The 20,554-nt window shown below is 44.2% G+C and overlaps 1 protein-coding gene across 3 annotated transcripts in view; it reads left to right on the top strand.

Annotated features, from left to right (window-relative positions):
• WDR93 (WD repeat domain 93) overlaps positions 1 to 17,693 on the top strand; it is a 32,291-nt gene extending 14,598 nt beyond the window's left edge. For all 3 annotated transcript variants that reach the window (XM_058156373.1, XM_058156375.1, XM_058156374.1), the window contains exons 12-18: positions 1,805 to 1,936; positions 3,213 to 3,426; positions 6,355 to 6,415; positions 8,325 to 8,481; positions 9,482 to 9,641; positions 15,254 to 15,373; positions 17,071 to 17,693. In XM_058156373.1, coding sequence (XP_058012356.1) covers positions 1,805 to 1,936; positions 3,213 to 3,426; positions 6,355 to 6,415; positions 8,325 to 8,481; positions 9,482 to 9,641; positions 15,254 to 15,373; positions 17,071 to 17,137 — 911 coding nt within the window. In that variant the 3' untranslated portion in view covers positions 17,138 to 17,693. The remainder of the gene's footprint in view (positions 1 to 1,804; positions 1,937 to 3,212; positions 3,427 to 6,354; positions 6,416 to 8,324; positions 8,482 to 9,481; positions 9,642 to 15,253; positions 15,374 to 17,070) is intronic.
• The last annotated feature ends 2,861 nt before the right edge of the window (positions 17,694 to 20,554 follow it).

Genomic DNA, 20,554 nt, shown 5'->3' on the forward strand with positions numbered 1-20,554 from the left:
CAGGTCCTCAATGGAAGGCAGGTTGGTAGCAATTATTTTTTCTGCAGTTCTAATTATTCTCTGAAGTCTGTGTTTTTCTTGTTGGGTTGCAGAACCGAACAAATGACAGACTCAATAATTCCTCTGTTTCTGGTGATATATTTCAGATGCCTCAAGGCATAATCCTCTGTATAGACTGTTTAATGGGGCAGGGGGGGGTTCTTGAAATTCAACAGCCAAATCCTGGGTATCAGATCATATTTCATAAAATAGGAAAAAAAGAATGTAGGACATCTCAGGGGTGGGCTTCAAATGGCAGGGGGCTCTCTGCCCGGTTGTTGGGTGGACGTGGGCATGGTGGGCGTGGCCTAGTCTGTCTCCTGCACTACGACGGAGGAGGGCGTTTTTGCCCTCCCCGGGCTCCGGAGGCTTTCCTTGAGCCTCTGGGAGGGCGAAAACTGCCTCCCCAGGCTCCGGAGGCCCTTTGGAGGCTTTCCCGAACTTCCGGTAGGCCCATTTTTCGCCCTCCCTGAGCCTCTGCACACACCCTGTATTTACCTGCATCCAAAACAGGCTGCGTGGGGATTCCTGGGCTGGGTGGGTGGGGCAGGGCCAGCCAGGAATGGGATTTGGGGGTTCTCCAAACTGCACAGAATTTTAGCTAGAGGTTCTCTCGAACCCCTGCGAACCCCCAGCAGCCTGCCCTTGGGACATCTGACTCACGGGAATTTGGTATTGGGAGTCGCCGTATGATTCTAGCTACATTTATTAGCAGAAAAACAAGAAAAGCAAAGTCTAAACATGTATATAGTTTTCAGTCTTGAAGAGTAGCTTTAGGCAAGCCGCTTTTAAAATTAGCCACCTGAAAAATTCTCTTTTCCAAAATATACTTTGAGATTACGCATTTTGCTAAAGCGTAGTTTGTTTTTACCATAGTTGTGCTGAATATGCTACAATTGATTAATGGATTAACAGAAGGGACCTTATAGGTCATTTAGTCCAACCTGCCCGCTCAAGCAGGAGACCCAACACCATTTCTGACAAATGGCAGTCCAACCTTTTCTTGAAAGTCTCAAGTGATGAAGCTCCCACAACTTCCGAAGGCAACTTCTGTTCCATGGGTTGATTGCTCTCACTGTCAGAAAATTTCTCTTTATTTCCAGGTTGAATCTCTCCTTGTTCAGTTTCCATCCATTATTCCTTGCCCGGCCTTCATGAGCTTTGGAAAATATCTTGACCCCTTCCTCTCTGTGGCAGCCCCTCAAGTATTGGAAGACTGCTACCATATCTCCCCTGGTCCTTCTCTTCACTAGACTAGCCAGGCCCAGTTCCTGCAACCGTTCATCATATGTTTTAACCTCCAGTCCCCTAATCATCCTGGTTGCTGTTCTCTGCACCTTTTCTAGAGCCTAAACATCTTTTTTATAGTGTGGTGACCAAAACTTAAATTAGATTCATGCAACGTTTGTAGGCATAAATTGAAGTGGCTAAGTTTACATGACATGTTAAGATGAAACCAGGACTGAAAGTCACTTCATGAGGGTTTAGCACAATGTGATTATTTAGGTTCTGGGTCAGACAGTTGGCCCATCTCATTCAAAGTTCATAAATGCTAAAACACATAATCCATAAACCCACCATGGGACCCTGGATTGCCAGTGATCTGCAGTAACTTGATAACAAGGTGGATTCTGCTGACTCCTATGCGTAGCCGTGTGAATCAAAAAGAAGAGAGGTGGAGAATCTAGAGTGGTTCTAAGCAGAAGATAATGTTCTTTTCTGTACTATGAGGCCCACCTCTCCTGTGATCTTCTGTTCCTTCCAGATTCTGATCCCAAACCAGATGTTATTTGGCCATGCGCTGCTCCGATTGTGTATTCAACCATTAGCTCTTGCTCGTCTTACTTCGCTTTTGCCTGTGAAGATAGAGTCATTACTTTGTGGGACACATCAGTTGGTGAGCTTGGCAAACAACTTTTTTTTTTTTTAAACCAAGAGATTTCTGAGTGATGGGCCAGGACTCCCTTCCTTAAATAGATGGGTACCGTTTTCCTTCTCCACCTCCCTATAATCAAACATCTTATTTTATCACATGCACACCCCAAATTAAATTTTGTTGGAAATCTTGTGGGGGAGTTTGGACTTCAAATACTTACCGTATTTTTCAGAGTATAAGATGCACGGAGTGTAAGACACACCTTAGTTTTTGGGAAGGAAAAGAAGAAAAAAGCTGATTGGCAGGTGGATCGGCCTCCCAGAATACCCCCAATCAGCTGTTCCCAGAGGTGAATTTTAGCAACAGGTTCCTTGGTTGTGAGCTCTGTGTCTTGATTTCGTTTTGTTTTGAAACTCTGTTTCAGAAAAAAAAAATCTGCCTCTGAAAGCCTCCAAAACAGAACTTCAGAAAAAAAGCTTCTAACGCTCTGTTTGGGAGCTTCTTTTTTGAAGCTTTTATTTGGGGGCTTCTTTTCTGAAGCTCTGTTTGGGGCCTTATTCTCTGAAGCTTCTTTCAGCCTCTGAAACCTCCATTTCAGAAACTGGATGGGGCTACATTCGGAGTATAAGACGCACCCAGATTTTCACTCTGTTTTTTGGGGGAAAAATGCGTCTTATATTCCGAAAAATATGGTAAATGTTTAGGAGATTGTCCAATTCTAGAAGACTTTGGACAGTATGCAACGTAGGCTGGGCTTGTAATTTAGTTTCTAAGAATAAACCTAAGGGATGCAGTGTCTCAGGGGCTAGGACGTTGAGCTTGTCGATCGAAAGGTCAGCAGCTCGGCGGTTCGAATCCCTAGTGCTGCCGTGTAACGGGGTGAGCTCCCGTTACTTGTCCCAGCTTCTGCCAACCTAGCAGTTCCAAAGCATGTAAAAAATGCAAGTAGAAAAACAGGGACCACCTTTGGTGGGAAGGTAACAGCGTTCCGTGCGCCTTTGGCGTTGAGTCATGCCAGCCTCATGACCACGGAGACGTCTTTGGACAGCACTGGCTCTTTGGCTTTGAAACGGAGATGAGCACCGCCCCCTAGAGTCGGGAACGATTAGCACATAAGTGCGAAGGGAACCTTTACCTTTAAGAAGAAACCTAGTGGCATTTTTGGACAGCTTAGGGCTAATATCCACTCTGTACTAATTTCTTCAGAAAGCTGACTCTGGCATAGTGAAATAAACTATTAGCATCACCTTGATGAAGAGGAGCCTGCCACCCTAAGTCTTCATTTGTGCTCTTCTAGGGTTTCCATTCTGCGCCATGGTGCTTCCAGAAAACTACGCTGCGCGAAGCATCCAGTTCATGCCACGTTTGCTACCATCCAGAGAGAAAACCTCTTGCTGTAGTAAGGATCCTGCCCATACCATGGTGCAGCTTTTGGTGCTGTGCACAGATGGATCGCTTCACCTGCTCACATCAGGGACCAAAGAATTTAAGTCCAAATTGTTAGGAATTAGGTGAGGCAACCCAACCTGAAGGTCCAGAACATTTGGACAAGGGATGATTCCCATGAGTGGCCTTCTCTGGCCCTGATTTCTCTTGAAGAAGAAATACATCCCATCTTGCCAACTCCCATGCCAGGGGTGAGATGCTCCCAGTTCGGACCGGATCAGTTGATCTGGTAGCGATTGTGGCGGGTGGTTCAGAGAACCGGTAGCAAAAATCCCTATCCCCTTCCCCCCGCCCATGCCCACCCAATCGCTCGCTTGCCCGCTTGCCACTTCTTTCCGGCTCGTTTGCTTTTCCCGCCCGAAGGGTAGTAATAGGTTGTAAAAAAAATGCTTTTAAAAAGTTTTTAAAAAGGCTCCAACGATCACAGCTGAGCCGCACGATTGTCAGAGCCTTTTTTTTACTTTTAAAAGCATTTTTTTACAACTTATTCCGCCAAATAGGTTGTAAAAAAATGCTTTTAATAGTTAAAAAAAAAGATCGCGCGCTACAGCTGATCACCCCCCCCACACACACACGCTGTTCTACTTACCTTGTGCACAGTCACTCACGCCCTCGTGACGTCTCGCCTAGATTACTGCAATGCTCTCTACATGGGGCTCCCCTTGAGGGGCATCCGGAGGCTACAGTTAGTCCAGAATGCAGCTGCGCGGGTGATAGAGGGAGCCCCTCGTGGCTCCCGAGTGACACCTATCCTGCGCAGGCTGCACTGGCTACCTGTGGCCTTCCGGGTGCGCTTCAAGGTGTTGGTGAACGTCTTTAAAGCGCTCCATGGCATAGGGCCGGGTTACTTACGGGACCGCCTGCTGCTACCGAATACCTCTCACCGACCCGTGCGCTCTCACAGAGAGGGACTCCTCAGGGTGCCATCGGCGCGACAGTGTCGACTGGCGACGCCCAGGAAGGGCCTTCTCTGTGGGGCTCCGCCTCTGGAACGAACTCCCCAGGACTCCGCCAACTTCCGGACCTCCGAACCTTTCGCCGTGAGCTTAAAACTCACTTATTTATCTGCGCTGGACTGGGTTAGTTTTTTAAGTTTATGGGTTTTAATGGGTTTTATTTTTAAAGCATTTTTACACCTTATCCCGCCAAATAGGTTGTAAAAAAATGCTTTTAATAGTTAAAAAAAAAGATCGCGCGCTACAGCTGATCACCCCCCCCCACACACACACACGCTGTTCTACTTACCTTGTGCACAGTCACTCACGCCCTCGTGACGTCTCGCCTAGATTACTGCAATGCTCTCTACATGGGGCTCCCCTTGAGGGGCATCCGGAGGCTACAGTTAGTCCAGAATGCAGCTGCTGGTGATAGAGGGAGCCTCGTGGCTCCCGAGTGACACCTATCCTGCGCAGGCTGCACTGGCTACCTGTGGCCTTCCGGTGCGCTTCAAGGTGTTGGTGAACGCCTTTAAAGCGCTCCATGGCATAGGGCGGGTTACTTACGGGACCGCCTGCTGCTACCGAATACCTCTCACCGACCCGTGCGCTCTCACAGAGAGGGACTCTCAGGGTGCCATCGCGCGACAGTGTCGCCTGGCGACGCCCAGGAAGGGCCTTCTCTGTGGGGGCTCCCGCCCTCTGGAACGAACTCCCCCCAGGACTCCGTCAACTTCCGGACCTCCGAACCTTTCGCCGTGAGCTTAAAACTCACTTATTTATCTGCGCTGGACTGGGTTAGTTTTTTAAGTTTATGGGTTTTTAATGGGTTTTATTTTTAAATTTTAATTTTGGCCAATTTAATAAGTCTTTTAATAGTATTTTAATTGTATTTATAGTTTATTATGTATTTTTACCTGGCTGTGAACCGCCCTGAGTCCTTCGGGAGAAGGGCGGTATACAAATTTAAATAAATAAATAAATAAATAAATAAATAATACCCCATGCCTCCTTTTGGCGTATACTGCATGCGTGCGCACTGCGCATTTGCTGCATGTGGCACACTGCACATCCATGCATGCAGCGTGCATGTGCAGCCAGCAAACTGGTACTAAACCGGTTGAGATTTCACTGCTGTCCCATGCCATGACTGTGTTCAGGACGAAAAGGCATTACGTTTTATTGCTATTGGGGGATGTCCCAACATACGACAAGCCAAGATTAGTAGTGTCCTTATTTGAAAAGAGTGTTGGGAATTGGAATCCACTCTAGTGGCAAAGCGAGGGTATTTCTTAAAACAGTTTTAAGAATGTTGTTCATTCTCAATTCATTCTGTTTGTTCAAGAAAACAAATCAGAATTTAAGAGGACGGATTGGGAAAACAAAGTAATAACTATGACGGGGCAGATGTACGCGAGTCATGAACATGCCAAGAAAAGAATTTCTCCATTGAAGAATGTAAACATGTACAAACCCAGTTCAGAGAACCGGTTTATAATATTTTTTTTTACCCTTCTTCCATCCTTTTCCATGGCCTGTTTCCCCTAATTTCACGATCTATTGACCCATTCTTGGAGGTTCAATGATACTGTAACATTTCATTTTTCTTAATAAAGGCCAAATGGATTTGGGACGGTGTTTTCTCATGGCCAACATGACTGCTATTGTTTCCCCCCCAAGGACAGAAATGTAATCTTTGTAGATTTTTTTTAAAAAAATTAACGTCTGGGAACGTCTGGTGCCATCCTAGAATGTTATCCTGCTGCCATGAGGACTGGTAGCATATTCTGTGTAGAAAAACAGAATTCTGAGAAGCATCTTTCTGACACCTGCACACACTGTCTCTAGACTGATTTACTGAATAAACTGAAATAGGGTTATTGGGCAGTTCACAATAAACCCCACAAGTCTTTACGATCATTTTTAGATCAGAATCAAAGAAGGACTGAAAACATTTCTCTTAAACAACTATATAACTTATACCTCTCTTGGTCGTGAGTATGCATTCCTCAAGATGCCAAGTGAAAAAAGTACATAAAGTCTCTTTTTTTAAAATAGGCCTGAGGTTCCTGATCAGACAATCAGTGCTGTGGCGACCATTCCCACTTTGCCCGATGCTGTGAGTGCCATACTGTTACTTCTTTAAAATGTCTTGTCTCTCCAAATCCAAGGAACTTGAAGGTGGGAGATCAGGGAGAGATGCTTAGCGATGAAATTAGATCTGTGTGTTGAGATGGCAGTGATGGCTAAATGGTAAATGCTGTACCAGACCAAGATCCATGTTAATGGTGGTGGTGGGATTTTTTTTAAAAAAATATTTGTATCTCGCCTTTATTATTATTATTTACACAAAATGACAGTATACACAGCAAACGAGATAATTATGCTGGATTTCGTATCACAGATCACTAGTCGAACACTTCCCAAGCGTTTAGGACTTCGTGATGTATCGGCGAATTATGCGAGCAGATCCCAGTTAGGTGGCCTTCTGCAGCCACCTTATTATTATTTTTTTTGTTTACATTTATATCCCGCCCTTCTCCGAAGACTCAGGGCGGCTTACAGTGTGTAAGGCAATAGTTCTCATTCTATTTGTATATTTACAAAGTCAACTTAGTGCCCCCCCCCAACAATCTGGGTCCTCATTTTACCTACCTTATAAAGGATGGAAGACTGAGTCAACCTTGGACCTGGTGGGACTAGAACCTGCAGTAATTGCAGGCAGCTGTGTTTTAATAACAGGCTTCTTACAGCCTGAGCCACACCGCAGCCCTATTATTATTATTATTATTATTATTATTATTATTATTATTATTATTATTATTATTATTATTATTATTACAAATAATTCAAAGCAGCAAACAATAGAATAGAATAGAATAGAATAGAATAGAATAGGTTTATTGGCCAAATGCTGGGGTGGGCTTCAAAAATTTTAGCAAGGGGTTCTCTGCCCGGTTGCTGGGTGGGCATGGCCATGATGGGTGTGGCCTAGACAGCCTCCTGTACCATGGTGTGTGGGGGTGTTTTTGCCCTCTCCGGGCTCTGGTGTCTTTCCTTGAGCCTCTGGGAGGGCAAAAACGGCCTCCTTAGGCTCTGGAGGCCGTCGGGAGGCCAGAAACGGGCCCGTTTCCGGCCTTCTCGAACTTCTGATAGGCCTGTTTTTCACCCTCCCCGAGCCTCCGCACACGCCCTGCACTTACCTGCATCCAAAACAGGCTGTGTGGGGACTCCTGGGAGGGGCGGGGCACGGTGAGTGGGGCCATCCAGGAGTGGGATTTGGGGGTTCTCCGAACTGCACAGAATCTTAACTAGAGGTTCTCCCGAACCCCTGCGAACCCTCAGCAGCCCACCCCTGGCCAAGTGTGATTGGACACACAAGGAATTTGTCTTTGGTGCATATGCTCTCAGTGTACATAAAAAGACAAGATACATTCATAAAGAATCATAAGGTACAACACTTAATGATAGTCATAGGGTACAAATAAGCAATCAGATCATACTAGGAAATAATCAATATAAATCGTAAGGATACAGTAACAAGTTACGGTCATACAGTCATAAGTGGGAGGAGATGGGTGATGGGAACAATGAGAAGATTAATAGTAAACATATCCAACAAACTTTCCTTTTGTCCCCACAATAGTAATCCTGTGAGGTGGGTTGGGCTGAGAGAGAGGGACTGGCCCAAGGTCACCCAGCTGCCTTTCATGGCTAAGGTATGACTAGAACTCCCTATCTCCCAGTGATCAGCCCAAAGTCATCCAGGTAGCTTTAATGCGTAAGGCGGGACTAGAACTCACAGTCTCCTGGCAATTTGTCCAAAGATACCCAGCTGGTTTTAATGCCTGAGGCAGGACTGGTCTCCCCTTTCTAGTCTGGTACCTTAACCACTAGATGAACTGGCTCTTTGTAAATTGTAGCTGTTGACTTAACAGATAGAAGCCGTTGGGTTGTGGGGAGGCTGCTGTGAAATCGACACCCTCGAGTGTGTGGAAGATCTGCATGTCATTTTTCATTTCTGCCAGGTGCTAATTTTCTTCTGGATTGGCGTCATTAATCTGATGGACACCACGACAGATGAGATCATTTGCCAATTCACGATGCCACCTTCCTACAAAGTGGCATCCCCTTGGCAGCCAGTTTTTTCCATGGATACAAATGGCAGGTGGTTGGCCGCCCAAGGTAAGGCGTTCTGGAAAATGGAGAGGCAGGGTATATTTTCTTTCTTTAAGCATGTCTTGAATTTCTTCAACTGCTTTCTCAGCTCTCAAGCGCTGACTCATCTTCGGCTGTTTTTTTTTTTTTTTCTGTTCCTACTTTAGATGAGGGCTGTTAGATCCTGCTAGTATCCTCCTTGGAGCACTTCCACAGTGCCATTATTTTATAAAGCATTTTAAAGATGATTAACAATAGTTTCCATATCTGTTGGTCTCAGAGCACTGAGGAGGACAGGTAGCTCAGTTTGTCTTGCTTGATTTCTCTGTTACTATAATTCTTGATGAATCAATCCAAAGTGGGCCGTCTAAAATAGCATTTAGCAATAGCAATACCACTTAGACCAGTGATGGCTAACCTTTTCCGGATCAAGTGCCCAAAGCGCGCCCCCGAACCCCCACAATACTATGTGTGCCCGGCCACCCCATATGCCCCGCCCCCTGTGCATGTGTGGCAGAGACCTGACGACCAGCTGGCCAGCGGGAGGTGCACGTGCATGAGCGATGGAGCTGAACTGGGGCGATGGTTTGCATGACAACAGAGAAGGTGCTGCGTGCCAACTGTGGCACATGTTCCATAGGTTCGCCATCATAGACTTAGACTTGTATACTACTTTATAGTACTTTACAGCCCTCTCTAAGTAGTTTACAGAGTCATCCTATGGCCCCCAACAATCTGGCTCCTCATTTTACCCACCTCGGAAGGATGGAAGGCTGAGTCAACCTTGAGCCTGGTGAGATTCAAACTGCCAACCTGTTGGCAGCCGGTGATCAGCAGAAGAAGCCCGCAGTACTGCACTCTAACCACTGCGCCACCCAGCACTCTCCGGATGGACGTGTTGCGGTGCTGCCATATAGTTGGGCCCCGTTTGTCCAACCAGGGCCAAGCCCAGGATCACAGCTTAGCATTAGATTTACATGGAAGGAAGGCGAAATACATCTCTAACTCTAAGCTTGCAACTATACAGGGGAGTCTAAGGCTGGTAAAGCAGAAATGGAGACCATCTGTATTTATGACTTCAACACATATTCTTTCATGGAAACATTTGCTGCAAAAGCTCAGGATCTACCTGCAGCCTTTCCAGAATTAACCTGGGACAAACGTTGTGATCTTTTTTTAAACAACAAGTAAGTTGACAACTAAGCCATATTCCCCTGTAGGGATATTCTTAAGCAATGAGACTAACTTTTTTCATGGATGACTTGCTCTTTAAAAAAAAAAGAAAAAGGCAAAATTGGTACCCTTCTAAAACTGCTGCCAAATTATCATTCTTTTTTTATATATATATAATTTTTTTAAAAAAATATTTTAATACAAACAATACATCTTCCATTAAACAGTGTGTTGTCTAGGTACAAATGTCTTGTATAACAATTAAGATTTACAGCCATATTCATTATTTGTCTACTCTTAACTTAATACTGATATACATAGCATATCTAATATTGTAACAATCCTCTTCTTGACTTATTTCATTCTACTGATATATTTTCTATATTTCACTAATCTACTTTTATTTCTTTCATATTTATTCTCTAGCCATCGATAAGATAGTTCCCATAGAATATAATATTCAAATTATCATTTTGAAAGGCAGAATTAACTATATTGTAAGAAGGCGTTTTAACTGTATTTAATGTCTTTCATTTCATTACCTATGAGGTTTTTTGCTGTTGTTTTGCCCACAGTTTAGCTTGGTCCATCTAGTCTTTCTGGAATGCAGTGGCCCCTGGCCAAAATCAGTCCTCCCCTCCCAAAACCTTCTTTAAATCTTAGAAAAGACCTTAACCCAGTGGTTCTCAGCCTTTATAGTGCTGCGACCCCTTTAATACAATTCCCCATGATGTGGCGACCCCAACCGTAAAATTATTTTCGTTTTGAATTTATCGCGCCTGAAGCCGTATTGGCTAGCGATCTGAACTGCTTGCGATTGCCTTGAGAACGGAGGCATTAAAGCGGAGACTCCTCCCCTATTAAGTTTATCGCGCCTGAAGCCAGATTAGGCTAGCGATTGGGAGTGATTGCAGCTGGCTTGAGAATTCTCCATTCCTCTGAAAACAACAAAATACCTTATCCCACCAGATTTGAAATCCTAGGCTTAGAAAACTTGGAACTCTGTCGCCTTCGACAAGGCCTAAGTTTAACTCACAGAATCATCTATTGTAATGTCTTTCCTGTCAAAGACTACTTCAGCTTTAATTGCAATAATACAAGGGCAACCAATAGATTTAATGTCAACCGCTTTAATCTAGATTGCAGAAAATATGACTTCTGTAACAGAATCATCAGTGCTTGGAATACTTTACCTGACTCTGTGGTCTCTTCTCATAATCCTAAAAGCTTTAACCAAAAACTTTCTACTATTGACCTCACCCCATTCCTAAGAGGACCATAAGGGGCGTGCATAAGCGCACAAACGTGCCTACCGTTCCTGTCCTATTGTTTTTCTTTTCTTCTTCCTATATATGTTATATGTGTATATACTATATAATCTTTTTGTATGATGTTGTGACAAAATAAATAAATAAATAAATAAATTTCTCTCTTTTTTAATTCATCGCACCTGAAGCTGAATTCGGCTAGCAATTTGAAGAGCCTGCAGCTGGTTTGTGGAGTCAACCATTGGAGCGCGATTCTTCGACTCGCAAATATACTTCCCATATTTCCGATGGTCTTAGACGACCCCTGGCAAATCGTCATTCGACCCCCAATGGGGTCAAGACCCACAGGTTGAGAACCGCTGCTTAACCCTTTCTGAACTCTTCTTCCAGTCCTAGTTATTCCAGGGGTGGGGGAAACCCTTACAATTTCCATAGTACTTTCTTGAAATGTGCACTTTATCCATAGATTCACTAGATGGCAATATGATGTGGGTAATGAATTTATGACTGGTTAGCTAAATTATTCTTAGAAGATGAATAAAAGATAGGTGTTGTTTCAAACAAATGAGGATAATGTGCAATAATTATGCAAGTTACAGACAAGGAAAATTCTAGTGGGGCTTATTTGGTTTCATTTTAGCTTGTTATGTGAATCCAGACTATAAGCCTACAGTCATAATTCAGCAAATGATGGCTTAATATAGTGCACAAACTGAGTCACTCTTGGTTTTAACTAGCCCAGTGCTGTCCACGGTGGTGGCTATTCGTTTTTAATTCTTCAAAGCAAAAAAAAAACTTTTAATGGGAATGGCCAGAGGACAGACCTGGGGCCTAGAGCAGCGGTTTTAAACCTGTGGGTCAGGACCCCGTTGGGGGTCGAATGACAATTTGCCAGGGGTCGCCTAAGACCATCGGAAATATGGGAAGTATACTTGCGAGTCGAAGAATCCCGCTCCAATGGTTGACTCCACAAGCCAGCTGCAGGCTCTTCAAATCTCTAGCCGAATTCGGCTTCAGGCGCGATGAATTAAAAAGAGAGAGAAATCTTTGCTGTGATGTCTCCCTCTCAAGCCAGCTGCAATCACTCCCAATCGCTAGCCTAATCTGGCTTCAGGTGCGAAAAACTTAATAGGGGAGGAGTCTCCATTTTAATGCCTCCAAGGCAATCGCAAGCAGTTCAGATCACTAGGCAATACGGCTTCAGGCGCGATAAATTCAAACCGAAAATAATTTTATGGTTGGGGTCGCCACATCGTGGGGAATTGTATTAAAGGGGTCGCAGCACTATAAAGGTTGAGAACCACTGGCCTAGAGGATCAAGACACTTGTTTTTGTTCCAAAGCCATTTCTGCTCCAAACGCCACAATATTTCCTGCTTTGCTCAGCATTAGTTCTTTTACTATCATGGTTTGTGGGAATGGCCTTGACAAGACATGGGAACAGTGACATAAAAGGCAACTGAGACCACAGATTATGGGAAGAGCAAGAGGCTCAGAAGTGACCTTCCCTAGTTTCTTTGCCTGTAAAGGAGATGGTGGAGGGAGAGATGTACTTACAAACTTACACAATTCTCTTCTGGTAGCTTCACAATAACAAATAACAGAGTTGGAAGAAGGGTCCTTGGAGGTCTTCCTGCTTAAGTAGTAGACCTTATACCATTCCAGACAAATAGTTATCCAATCTTCTTGAAAACTTCCAGTGTTGGAGCATTCACAACTTCTGGAAGCAAGTTGTTCCACTGGTTAGTTGATCTATCTGTCAGGAAGTTTCTTCTTAGTTCTAGGTTGCTTCTCTCCTTGATTAGTTTCCACCCATTGCTTCTTGTCCTGCCTTCAGGTGCTTTGGAGAATAGTTTGACTCCCTTTTCTTTGTGGCAACCCCTGAGATATTGGAACACTGCTATTATGTCTCCCCTAGTCCTTCTTTTCATTAAACTAGACATGCCCAGTTCCTGCAACCATTCTCCGTATGTTTTAGACTCCAGTCCCCTAATATATATATATATATATATATATATATGTTTGTTTTCTGAGGTTTTCGCGGGTGTTTGTATGTAGGTCTTTGGTTATTCGGGTTTTCTCCCGCGTAAAATTGGAAGTGTCTTGGCGACGTTTCGACGAAGTCTCATTCGTCATCTTCAGGCTTCAGCTTCGTGCTTCTGGGAGCAATGTGTGATTGCAGCTGTTTCTTCCTTTTTAACTGCTAGTGGGGGTTTGAACTGATTGGGTGGGAGCTTGGCTGTGCTCTGATTGGATGGAGGTTTTGGATGCTCTGATTGGATGGGGGCAGACCCAAACCCACACTGATCAGGAAGCACGACCAAGGACCAGAAGCCAGGCCGCAGCTGCAACATTAGCCATTTCAAACCCCTCCAATCCATACATGCAGCAGACTGACACCCACTACGAAGATGTAGCACGACCACGAACATGAAGCCAAACAGCAGCAGTACAGCTCACCAGCTCAAATCCCCCTGCAACTCAGACTAATCTGAGCACAACCAAGCCCCCACCCAAACAGGACACACCCCCAGCCAATCAGAGCACAAAAAAACCCCCATCCAATCAGAGCACAGCCAAGCTCCCACCCAATCAGTTCAAACCCCCACTAGCAGTTAAAAAGGAAGAAACAGCTGCAATCACACATTGCTCCCAGAAGCACGAAGCTGAAGCCTGAAGATGACGAATGAGACTTCGTCGAAACGTCACCAAGACACTTCCAATTTTACGCGGGAGAAAACCCGAATAACCAAAGACCTATATATATATATACTCTGTGTATGTACACACACACACACACACACACAAATAAATTATCTTTTCTTGTCATATTTCCTGTCTCATCTACCTCATAAAGCTGGCATCAATTTTGTAAATCTGAAAGTACCTGTCAGGGTTCCAAGTAACACCCCCAACAAAATAAAACTCCAAGGCTTGAAGTTCCTCAAAGCTACATTTTATTAGAGATGTCATATTGGCACATCTGGGAAAACCCGAATCTGAAAGTTTCCAGGTTTTCCCCACCCAAATGAAAGTCCAAGTCCCTGCCCAACACCCACAAGTTCATCACATGATCCAATCAAACATCGTCCCAACTAAAGATGCTTCCCGGTTCCGGTCTTCCAGGTGCAGGACAAGATGTTCTTGACTCTCTGAGAAAGGAATGTTATTATGACTGTATATCACCCGTGCTCCATACAATTCTCCCTCCCAGTTTCCCACAGCAGTAAACGTGGCAGGTCTGAAGGCCTAATACAAAAGATGGCTTCCAGGCCTGACATCTCCTTTCCAGCTCAAGAAATCAGGGACTCTTCTTAGCCTCTTATCCTGTCCACGGGTGGGCTGCTGGGGGTTCGCAGGGGTTCGGGAGAACCTCTAGCTAAGATTCTGTACAGTTCGGAGAACCCCCAAATCCCACTCCTGGCTGGCCCTGCCCACCCCACTTCTCCCCTCCCAGGAGTCCTCATGCAGCTTGTTTTGGATGCAGGTAAGTGCAGGGTGTGCAGGGAGGTTCAGGGAGGGCAAAAAACGGACCTATCAAAAGTTTGGGAAGGCCAGAGGGCCTCCGGAGCCTGGGGAGCCGTTTTTGCCTTCCCGGTGGCTCGAGGAAAGACACCGGAGCCCGGGGAGGGCAAAAACACACACACCCCACCGTGGTGCAGGAGGCTGACTAGGCCACACCCACTCAGCAACCAGGCAGAGAACCTCTTGCTAACATTTTTGAAGCCCACCCCTGACCCTGTCCACGTTCCCGTTGAGAGCTCAGGTGCCTTTTATCTGACCCTTTCCTTGCTGAGTCTCGTTGCTCCATCTTCAATGGTCATTCCCACATACCATGACATGGGTTGGGTCTCTCTTTCCAACTCTTCACACTCCAAATGGGGGAAGCTTGCGGGAATTAAACCAGAGAAGTAAGACCTGTTGGGTGGAACACATTCCCAACAGGCGACACTAACGCTCTTTGGCAGAAGTAGCTGTTAAGAGCAACGCCCTATTTATAGAACTATTTGGCCCATCTATTTGCAAAGGCTGCTGAAATCTTTTTCCTGGAAGCGCTGTGAAAACTTTAAAAGACTTAAGTGGCTCGGTGGCTAAGACACCGAGCCTGTCGATCAGAAAGGTCGGCCATTTGGCAGTTCGAACCCCTAGTACAGGTCTCCCGCGTGAGCAGGGGGTTGGACTAGATGACCTCCGAGGCCCCTTCCACGCTCTGTTACTGTTAAAAGTGCCGTACAAGTTCAGGAGCAACCCTTTGCGGTCTGGAGAAAGTGGTCACAAATAACTTAAGCCACCAGGCAACGAAGACCAAATGGGTTCAGCCCAGGGAGCTGGAATCACTGTTTTGTCTCTCCTGGCTAGTTTGCAGAGGCTGTCCACAATTAGCCAACAGATGCCCGAATGCTGGAGCCAATTGCAGGACTTTGCAGCTACCTTGAAAAGGAAGATGTTTGGTGAAGTGAACGTGTATCAGGAGTCCAGGTGGGTTCTCTTCTTTGCTGTCGTCTGCCCCCTTCCCCCCGAGACAGATGCTGAACCATAGTCGCTTTGACCAACCCAGAACAGATGTTGTCCTTTACGTTTTCTATAGCAAAGATATTTTGCATGTCAACTCAGGCTAATATCAGGCAATAGAGAATTGTACTCCGAACTATGGGCACAGTAACGGATTGAGTTCCCTATTTCTATACTCATCTCCTTCATTAGCTGGGTTAAAAAAGTGCCCATGTTTCCTTCGCCCCACCGCTTTTGACAGTGTTTGCTACACGTCACATTTAATGGCACGTAACTGAAGAAGTTTTTTTTCCCCCCAGAAGTGAAATGAAAAAGATTAATTAACCTATCCCCTTGGTGAATTTTAACAGCCAAAATTCTCAGCAATGGCCATGCTGACGTGGGCATTTTGGCAGGTAACGCCCATTCATTTGAAAGGCGCTTCAGGCTGAGCAAAATATTTCGGATATAATTAGATAGGTTTTGAAACAGGAGCAGTTCTTTGGATGATTATTTGCAAAAGTTCTGTTGTGTTCATCTTCTATGTTTGCTGTGATATATTAAGGCATTAAGGGACGCGATGGCTCAGTGGCTAAAAAGCTGAGCTTGTCGATCGAAAGGTTGGGAGTTCAGTGGTTCGAATCCCTAGCGCCATGTAACGGGGTGAGCTCCTGTTATTTGTCCCAGTTTCTGCCAACCTAGCAGTTCGAAAGCACATAAAAAGTGCAAGTAGAAAAATAGGGACCACCTTTGGTGGGAAGGTAACAGCGCTCCGTGCGCCTGTGGCATTGAGTCATGCTGGCCATGTGACCACAGAGACGTCTTTGAACAGCGTTGGCTCTTCAGCTTTGAAACGGAGATGAGCACCGCCCCCTAGAGTCGGGAATGACTAGCACATATGTGCGAGGGGAACCTGTATTTTTATAAAGGAGTTACCATTGATGTGGCAAGAGTGTGTTTCAAAAGTTGACTCTGACATGCTCCTCTCAATCAAACATTGTCCAGTGAGAAGGGAAATCTAAGAGTGTACTTTCTACTCAATCCTGCTACTCTTGTTGTGCAAAGATGGATTCAGAGATTTCAGTCAAAGGCCGCTTCAACAAATTGGATTTTGCTTCTGAATTCATACAGATGAAAAAAAAAATGCCTCTAAATAAGTCCAGCAACTTGACGATTTCTTGGGGCATACATACAAAGCCACTTTCCCCAAGTCAGGCTGCCTTTCTGAATCAGTTACACAAACTGAAGTTTTTAAGGGAAGGGGGAATGGAGGCTTCCCTTCGCTTTTTAGATTGAATGAAGCCCATTTTCAGAAAGTACACTATAATCTTAGGGTTTTTTTCCCAGATCAAGATGAGCCTCCAAATTTCCGTCAATTGTACTGCAGAATTCTGGAGAGGCTTCTGAGTGCCAGAAAAATAAGTTGGGGAGCAGATTCTCTACCCTGGCAATAATCTGTCCATACCTCTTGATTGGCCTTCTGTTGAAGGGCAGGCAATCACTGGACAATAGAAAAGTAAAAATATACTTCAGGGACACTGGATTCACTTAGCCACCAGGAATCCTGACTACTATTGATATCTAGAATCCTGTGCATTTGCCTTTTGGTACAATACTTTCGACTTTTATGTTGTTTCCAACATCATAAAAAGGAGCTCTCTTACATTAGTTCTTTTCTGTTTTAGCTTTTTTCCTGGGCCTAGTGAAGAAATATTAAATGTTGACCCGGTGCCTGAAATACCATCAACCTAAGCAGCAACTTTGCCATCTGATTCCATTTTTGGATGCTTTTGAATAGCATTTGTTTTCATCACTTCATTTAAAAGGAAGGAACAAGGAACAACCAGTTGTGGAAGAATTCAACACGAGAACAGAGTCTCCCGCTGCCTTTAGAGGTTCAATGGGTAATCTCTGTTATACGGTTCAGAATGCAGGGGATTGGGACCAAATGCCTGGGAATTTAAGGTCCATGATGCTGAGGGACAAACAAGAAATCTCTACCAATACACTTGTGTCTCCTCCTTTTTGCATCTGCTCAGACAGATCTTAAACCTTCAGATAAAGCCTTCATTTGGTTATTGTTTTAATTTTTTTTAAAAAAAAGAGAGACCTGAGCAATAGATGTCATTAGTACTCTTTTTACAAATAAACATAGCTGTTACTGTCACAATATTGGAACTTTCAGAAAGTGAAATAATCTGGTGCGATCCGATTCCGATTTCAATTTCCTTGGGTAGACGTCCATCGATGGTTAATGGTATCCCCAAGCCAATAGAGGGCATTCTTCAGCATCCTTAAGAATCATCGTCCATTTAGGAGGATCAGATGTAATGACAGATCATGGTTTAGTAGCATTTATGTGAGTAAATGAAGAGAAACCTGGGGATCTTTTTCTTTTTCTCCCCCCTCCCCCCCATCACAATTCCGTTTCTTTGATTCCATTCAACGTCACCCTGAAATAATTAATCGCTGATTCACAGAACATTTTCTTATCTATGAAAGAGTTTTAAAAAAACAAAAACATTTTCCCCCTTTTTTCCCCCTCCCTCCCAAAAAACAAAACAAAACAAAACCCTCCCCCCCTCCCTCCCCCCCCCGGCTTCCCGGGTTAATCACAAGGTATTGTTATACATAAACCAAACATAGAATAAAATTTTCCCTTCCAATCCAAGTAACCACATCCAAAGCTTTTCATCTCCCAACCCTCTCCCCATTACATAAAATAACTTTCTAATTATTCAAAGGCAATCTGATATTTCTTAATCTGATATCTGTTTTGTAGATAATCAATCCATTTTTTCCATTCAATTAAATATCTTTCCTGCGTATTGTCTTTTAAAAACGCTGAGATTTTAGCCATCTCAGCCAAATTAATAACTTTCAATATCCATTCTTCTATTGTAGGTATCTCTTCTTTCTTCCAGTGTTGTCCAATCAACAGTCTTGCTGCTGTTATTAAATTCAGAATCAATTTAGTCTCAATCCCTGTACAATCCGTTATAATTCCCAAAAGGAAAAATTGTGGCAGGAACTTTATCTTCTTCTTCAGTACATTTTGAATAATCCACCAAATTCTTATCCAAAAGACCTTAATTTTCTTGCAAATCCACCAAATATGAAAATATGTAGCATCATCACAATCACACCTCCAACATTTCGCTTGGATATTAGGATACATACATGATAATTTTTTGGGATCTAAATGCCATCTATAAAACATCTTATAAAAATTTTCCCTTAAATTCTGTGCTTGTGTAAACTTAACATTTCTAACCCAGATTTTCTCCCATTGATTCACAGAACATTTTAAATTCACCATGTTGCTTGTCCGCGGCGTGATGTGTTTTGCGAATCCTGCCATTGTTGCATCTGAGTCACTGGTTAGCTCAGTGAGTTTGGCAAACCCAGCAAATTAAGCAGCTCACGGCTTCACACAAATGGAAAACCCAGATAATAACAGAGTTGGAAGGGACCTTAGAGGTCTTCTAGTGCAACCCCCTGCCCAGATGTTATAATCTGGGCTGATAAATAGCTGGTCTGCTCTTGCCCATTGGAGTTTGATCAAAATAAAATAGCAAATTATAATTTAATTCATACAGACCTGAAATAAGTAACTTCCTTTCTCAAGTTACTTGGTCTGAAGTTTTGTCTGAAATCTTACCTGTTGGGGGGTGGAGTGAGGTGTTAGAGGGAAAATGTTTCAGATAGCTTGTCCCAAAGGTGCTTTTTCAAGAGGCAACTGGACTTTATGGGGTTTTTTAAAAAAAGAAGTTTCACTTCTTATCCAAGAAGTTTCTTGGATGAGAAGTGAGATGTCTTCAGTAAGTCCAGTTGCCTCTTGGAAAAAGCACTTTTGGGACAACCATGACCTGTATGACTGAGAATCTCCATAGACTTTAAGGAAGCTTGTTTTTGTGCATGTTCCTTTATCAGGTTGCAGATTTGCAAAAGCTCTCCATTTGTTTGGTGACTATTAAAGGCTGCTATTCAATAAACAGAATTTTAGCAGCTCAGCAGTCCACAAGAGAGCACTCATGCAACACATCCAATTCTACGGGTTCCTTCAACAGCCTCCCTTCGTTTCAGGCCAAATGGACCTCAGCAACGTCTTTTAGGGAACTGAATGGGAATTCTCAGTATTAAACAGAACTGGCTTCATCCTATAATGCGATGGCAAACCTATGGCATGCGTGGCCAAAGTGGCACGCGAATCCACGCTAAGCCACGTGAAGCCACGCTAAGCACGGCCTTGCCTCTTTGTCTTCTGGGCTCCTGGCGCACATGTGCGCATGCCAGTCAGCTGTCCTTCGGGTGCGTGGCAGTGCTGAAAACCGGTGTGCGCATGCGTACCAGAATCTGGAACTTTGGCTTTTCTGGAGCGCGGCCCCGACGATGTTTCCGCGGAACCTTTTCGGCACCGATTTTGCCATCATTGTTCTATTACATCGGCCTGTCCCAGTGTCTATTGCAGACCCCGTAATGTAAAGAATTCTGATTGGCGAGATCCAGTAAGAGAGCCTTCTCTGTTGTTGCCCCCACTCTGTGGAATATTCTCCCTTCCCCCCCAGAGTTGAACCCAAAGTGGGGACCCCAAAGGAGCATACAGTCATGGGGTTGGTTGGTGCCATGAGAGCCCTCCCTTTGCCTTTGTCAACTAATTTTTAAAAGGACTTAATTTTCTTGAGGACGCAGTGACTCAGTGGCTAAGATGCTGAGCTTGTCGATCAGAAAGGTCGGCAGTTCGGTGATTTGAATCCCTAGTGCCGTGTAATGGGGTGAGCTCCCGTTACTTGTCCCAGCTTCTGCCAACCTAGCAGTTCAAATAGAATAGAATAGAATAGAATAGAATAGAATAGAATAGAATAGAATAGAATAGAATAGAATTTTTTATTGGCCAAGTGTGATTGGACACACAAGGAATTTGTCTTGGTGCATATGCTCTCAGTGTACATAAAAGAAAAAATATGTTCATCAAGAATTCTAAGGTACAACACTTAATAATAGTCATAGGGTACAAATAAGCAATCAGGAAACAATATCAATATAAATCGTAAGGATACCAGCAACAAAGAAAGCACGCAAAAAATGCAAGTAGAAAAACAGGGACCACCTTTGGTAGGAAGTGTTCCGTGCGCGTTTGGTGTTGAGTTATGCCAGCCACGCGGCCAC

Source organism: Ahaetulla prasina, chromosome 13, assembly GCF_028640845.1.
Source record: "Ahaetulla prasina isolate Xishuangbanna chromosome 13, ASM2864084v1, whole genome shotgun sequence".
Taxonomy (NCBI): domain Eukaryota; kingdom Metazoa; phylum Chordata; class Lepidosauria; order Squamata; family Colubridae; genus Ahaetulla; species Ahaetulla prasina.